Raw genomic sequence first — 6,000 nt, forward strand, 5'->3', positions numbered from 1 at the left:
GAGTGTTTAATACTTCGTAAACATACGCACTCGCCAAGTGTACTTTCAGGGGGTATTATTTTATTAAACGTTAAGTTAGTTACCGAGTGCCCACGGTTGAGCATATACTTAAACATACTGATTTGGATTACTGTTTTGAAACGCTCTTTGTAGCACTGAAATCTCGTGGCCTACCTTACATACTGTTATACTTAAACTATAGCTCACCAACCTTTGTGTTGACATTTTTAAGCATGTTTTTTTTCTTAGGTGCTTAAGGTTGCTTTCGCTATTATACTAGTCTTGCTGTAGACACCCGCTGCTTTAGAGATGTCACTGCATGAATGCTTACTTTTGCATTCAAACTTTAGTTCTTTTGAATTATGACTTGTAACGACCATTGTGGTCACATACACTTATTATTTGCTTCTACTTAGTGAAGCATGCTTTTGGATTGTAAAACATTCGATGTTGGTTTAGACATCACTTTATTATTGAATGCAAACTCTTACCTTGTAATGATCCTGTTGTTGATGATTCGTACACGATGGTTTTGCACGGGGCATCACACATCTACAGCTCCAGGAAGAGACAACAGCTACTGCAAATTTTGTCGTCGCAAGGGTCATTCTACTAAGGACTGCCGCTCTCTTGCACGATTTTTAAGAGAAAATGAAATCACTCCTGTTGCTCATTTTACTACCGCTTCATCTTCATCGACTCCTTCATGGATACTCGATACAGGAGCATCTCACCATGTCACCTCGCATACTTCCAATCTTCAATCGTTCTCTGATTATGGGGGACCTGAGGAAATAATACTCGGTGACGGCTCAGGTTTGCAAATAACTCACTGTGGAAATACTACTCTTAAAACACCAGCTTGTATTTTTAAATTAAATGATATATTCTGCGTACCCACTGCACGTACCAATCTTATATCTGTTGCACGTTTTTGTCGCACTAACAATGTCTCTTTGGAATTTTTTCCGTGGCACTTCTTGGTGAAGGACTTGAGCATGGGGGCACATCTACTACAGGGAGCCTGCCAAAATGATCTATATTATCTTCCTCAATCGAGCCAACCACAAATAAACTCAGTGACAGTGAATAATATATGGCACAATCGGCTCGGCCATCCGTCATCTCGTATTTTATCTTATGTTTTAAGGAATTCCAAACTGTCATCTGTTGCAAATTTTAATTTCAATTGTGATTCTTGTCTTTGTAATAAAAGTAGAAAGTTACCATTTGGAGAATCATCTGTTGTTAGTACTCGCCCGCTTGAATATGTGTTTTCAGATGTATGGGGTCCTACGGATCTATCCCATGATCAATTTCGTTACTACGTCACTTTTATTGATCATTTTACCAAGTATATTTGGCTATATCCAATGCGCAAAAAGTCAGACTTATTAACTATATTTCCACAGTTCAAAGTACTTGTTGAAAAATCATGTCAACAACCTTTAACATCGTTATACTCAGACAATGGTGGAGAGTATATTGGGTTGGCTTCGTTCTTAAGCTCAAATGGCATATCTCACTATACGACACCACCTCATACCCCCGAGCATAACGGGTTTGCTGAGAGACGACATCATACTCTCATGAATATTGCTCTTGCACTCTTACAACAAGCAAGCATGCCATTAACTTTCTGGACGTATGCGGTCTCCACTGCTGCCTATCTTATAAATAGGTTGCCTACACCAATTCTCGAGAACAAATCACCTCTTGAAGCCTTGTTTAATCGTCAACCAAATTACACTCGTCTCAAGGTTTTTGGGTGTTTATGTTACCCGTGGCTACGTCCTTACACCACATCAAAACTGCAACCAAACTCCACAGCTTGTGTGTTTCTCGGATACTCTTTATCTCAATCTGCTTACAAATGTTATGACCCGAGTGCTCATAAATTGTACATCTCACGTCATGTTCGCTTTTGTGAAGATACCTTTCCACTACAACAATCAAAGGTTGATTACTCTCACTTTCCAGGTCTTCGTTCTAAACGGCTAGCCACGGTTATTCCCTTATCCAACCCACCTGATACAGTCTCTACACCTCCTACATCATCCACTAACACTACACCTATACTACCCACACCACCACCTCTCTCCACACCTTCGACATCCAACCCTCCCTCACCTATTGCACCATCTTTAGACACACCCAATGTACCACTTCAAGACCCTCCGTCACCTATTGCACCATCTTTAGACACACCTAATATACCACTTCAAGACCCTCCATCACCTATCTCACCCCAATCTCCAGCTCCAGATTACCCACCATCCCCTCAAGCTCCACCACCACCTTTTCCTCGCCATCCAGACAACGCAAACCTAACTCTAAATATTTCAACTCACAGTTTGTAAACCACGTTACAGCCCACCCATTGCCATCTACTATCAAGCCTACCTGTGTGTCTCAAGCCTTAAAGCACAAAGAATGGCGTGACGCTATGTCTAGTGAATTTAATGCCCTTTTGCACAATCATACATGGGAACTGGTTCCTAAAGAAAATCAGAATATCTTTGGTAACAAGTGGATCTTTCGTGTTAAACGTAACCCGGATGGGTCCATCCAAAAATATAAGGCCCGACTCGTTGCAAAAGGTTTCCATCAACGTCCCGGTATAGACTACAACGAGACCTTTAGTCCGGTTACCAAACCAGTCACTATTAGAGTGCTCATGTGTCTTGCGTTATCAAAAGGATGGCCACTTAGACAACTCGACATAAACAATGCATTTCTGAATGGAAGTCTCACCGAGGATGTTTACATGTCTCAACCTACTGGATTTTTTCATCCCCAATATCCCTCACACGTTTGTAAGCTCCGCAAAGCGTTGTATGGGCTTAAGCAAGCTCCACGGGCGTGGTACGTTGAACTCAAAAATTTCTTACTATCAACTGGATTCAAAGGTTCTATTGCTGATAATTCCCTTTTCATCTTTCGATCACAAGCTACTGTGGTGTACTTTGTTGTCTACGTGGATGACATTATTATCACGGGAAATGACTCAGCATTTATCACTCAGTTTGTCCAGAAATTACATGATCAATTTGCGCTTAAGGATCTTGGTGACTTACATAATTTTCTGGGTGTTGAAGTCATTTCCACCACCAATGGTCTTTTTCTATCGCAACAAAAGCACATACACGACATACTTCTCAGCTGTGATATGGCTGCTGCAAAAACGGTCACCACGCCAATGAGTAGTTCATATGTTCTTACTCTTAACGAACACAACAATTTAACTGATGCACCCGAATTTCGTAAGCTTATTGGGAAATTACAATATATGGCAATGACTCGTCCTGATGTCTCCTTTGCTGTTAACAAATTGTCTCAGTACATGCACAATCCGTCGACATCACATTGGAAGGCACTCAAGAGACTCTTGCGCTATCTAAAAGGTACTATTTCTCATGGTTTGTACCTGAACAGAGGTCACGATTTAACATTAACAGCCTTTAGTGACTCGGATTGGGGCGGGACAAAAGAAAATGGTTGTTCTACCACTGGTTATATTCTTTATCTTGGAGGTAATGTGGTCTCCTGGAAATCTACACGACAAAAATCTATCTCACGATCCTCCACCGAGGCCGAGTACAAAGCAATTGCAAATGCTACCGCGGAACTGTTTTGGATGCGAAATCTCTTAACCGAGCTGGGCATTCGGGCCACTTCTCCTCCTATTCTATATTGTGATAATGTCGGCGCAACTTACCTATGTGCTAACCCGGTGTTTCATAGTCGCATGAAACATATTGCACTCGATTACCACTTTGTTCGTGAGAAAATACAAGATGGGACGCTTCGTGTTCAGCATATCAGCTCAAATGATTAGCTAGCTGACGCCTTAACCAAGCCTCTCTCGCGAATCTCATTCATCAGATTACGGTCCAAGATCGGAGTCACTGACGGTACCTCCATCTTGCGGGGGCATGTCAGTACATTATCTCTCGTCGATCACAAGGCAACAGCTGGCTAACTAACTTCCTGAATACTTGGTCTACAAACATCACATATGAGATCCTATTTTATAGTCAATTAGCTTTTGTATACAGTGTAAACTATCTATATATATTGTACGCATGTATCATATGAAATTAATCTAATACAAACCGTTTAAACTCTTCATATGTATAATTAAATGCCTATTTACTTTCATAAATTATTGTAAAATAGAAAATTCTGGCTTCCTTGCAACTTCACTGACGTTGAAGCAAACAACAATTTTAAAGGATCAAAATCATAAAATCTACATTGGCATTGAGATTGAGATCTGAACAAGATCCAACTTTTTTCTCATTAAAAAAACTTCATACATGTGAAGTACAACAAGATTTCTTATAATATAAGCGAAGATAATAAAAATTAATATTAGATCCAAAGACCACAAAAGCAGATAAACAGATTAGCCTTTCTAACATAAAACAAATGACATGCCAATCTAAATTCTGTACAAAGACCATTTTTCGATAGTCGAAAATCTTACAACTAAAATGATATCATATGATCAAACTATTTGTACAGAACACATATTGAAAAGCATATTATTACACACAAATCTGAATATCTATCTTTAACCAATTTCATAAACCTAAACTCTCCAAAATAATATCATAAACTTGGACATGAAAATGAAAACTAAGATTAAAGATCCACCCTTCATTGTAACTGTTGGTCATCATTTCCTGCAAAAACAGTAGTTTAATTAATATGTTGTCACAACAGTAATTCACTTCTTATGGATCCAAGTTCTTTGGAATCCAAATAAAGACTGTTAGAAAAAATATTACTAATATTTATCCATAATCAAATTGTAGTGCATGCCATAGACATTACCAATTGTTGTGCAGTGTATATATATATATATATATATATATATATATATATATATATATATATATATATATATATATATATATATATATATAATATAATGTATGGTAACTAACCTGAGATATTGGTTTCCTTCATCAATGGTCTCCAAACCACTATTATTCTTATGATCAACTTTCTTTGCAACCAAACAAGCACTATGATTTACACTTTGACTTTGGTTTTGACTTTTTCCAAACCTCCACCACCCTGAACTTTTTGGCAAGAAAATGTCATCATCATCATCATCATCATCATTAAGAAGCTCATCTCTGAGTGTCATAGTCTTCTCCTTCAATGGCAGAATCTTGGATTTGAAAAAGAGTTCATCAGCAGAATTTGAAGCAAAACAAGGAACTGCAAAATTGAATTCAGAAGACGCAGGAGCTTCTCTATATGTATTGAGTTTCAAATTATTTGTTGCAGCTGCTTGTTGGGTATCAACAAAATCATTTGAGAATGAGATTCTTGGACCCAAGAAACCACCTTGTTGTTGATGTTGTTGTTGATCATTAGTGATTTGCATGTTTAAGCATGCCATTTTTGTTTTAATATTTTAAACAAAGAAACGGTGCTTATTGTTTCCTTTAAACTCTCTACTAAGTAGCTGCAACTCACATGTTTGTGCTCCTATTTATACACATAGATGCTTCTCTGTTTTTTTTTTTTTTTTTTTTTTTTTGGCACTGCTCTTTTATATGTCATATATTTTTTTAATCAAAAGAAAATGATTGATATAAAATGTGACTCTATGAATTGATATATATGTAACTTAACTATTTAAGTAGTTATTTCTAAGCATTATTAAATAAAATTTTTACAAAATAAGTAAATACAATTTATTAATTGATACTGTTAGCATTAATTCAGGAAATGTATTTACAATTTAAGAGTTCTTGAGTACTATATAATCTCAACCAAACAAGATCATCATGTATCAAAGTTCATTTGTTCATTTCCTTGTTTCGTTTGTTTTTTGGTCTAGTTGGGGTGCTTGGGCTCCTCGTTTGTTTGTCTTGTTTTAGGTTGAGCTTGAATTTTTTCCCTTTGCTTGTTCGTTTTAGCCTTCTTCGTTTCGTTGAATGCTTCTTGCATGGTATTAAAGTTTCTAGTTTTTTGGGGGAA

General features: G+C 37.4%; 1 protein-coding gene across 1 annotated transcript; it reads right to left on the reverse strand.

Moving 5' to 3' along the window:
* Positions 1-4,681: 4,681 nt before the first annotated feature.
* Positions 4,682-5,416, reverse strand: LOC139854922 (uncharacterized). The gene is made up of 2 exons (XM_071844196.1): positions 4,953-5,416; positions 4,682-4,688 (listed from the first exon to the last, which is right to left on the reverse strand). Exons 1-2 carry the CDS (start codon positions 5,414-5,416, stop codon positions 4,682-4,684), a joined length of 471 nt encoding a protein of 156 aa, XP_071700297.1.
* Between the last annotated feature and the right edge of the window lie 584 nt (positions 5,417-6,000).

The sequence above is a fragment of the Rutidosis leptorrhynchoides genome, chromosome 1 (genome assembly GCF_046630445.1).
Source record: "Rutidosis leptorrhynchoides isolate AG116_Rl617_1_P2 chromosome 1, CSIRO_AGI_Rlap_v1, whole genome shotgun sequence".
NCBI lineage: Eukaryota > Viridiplantae > Streptophyta > Magnoliopsida > Asterales > Asteraceae > Rutidosis > Rutidosis leptorrhynchoides.

Excerpts from the sequence above, each read along its gene's own strand:
- LOC139854922 (XM_071844196.1), bottom strand. The coding sequence starts at position 5,416 with ATGGCATGCTTAAACATGCAAATCACTAATGATCAACAACAACATCAA.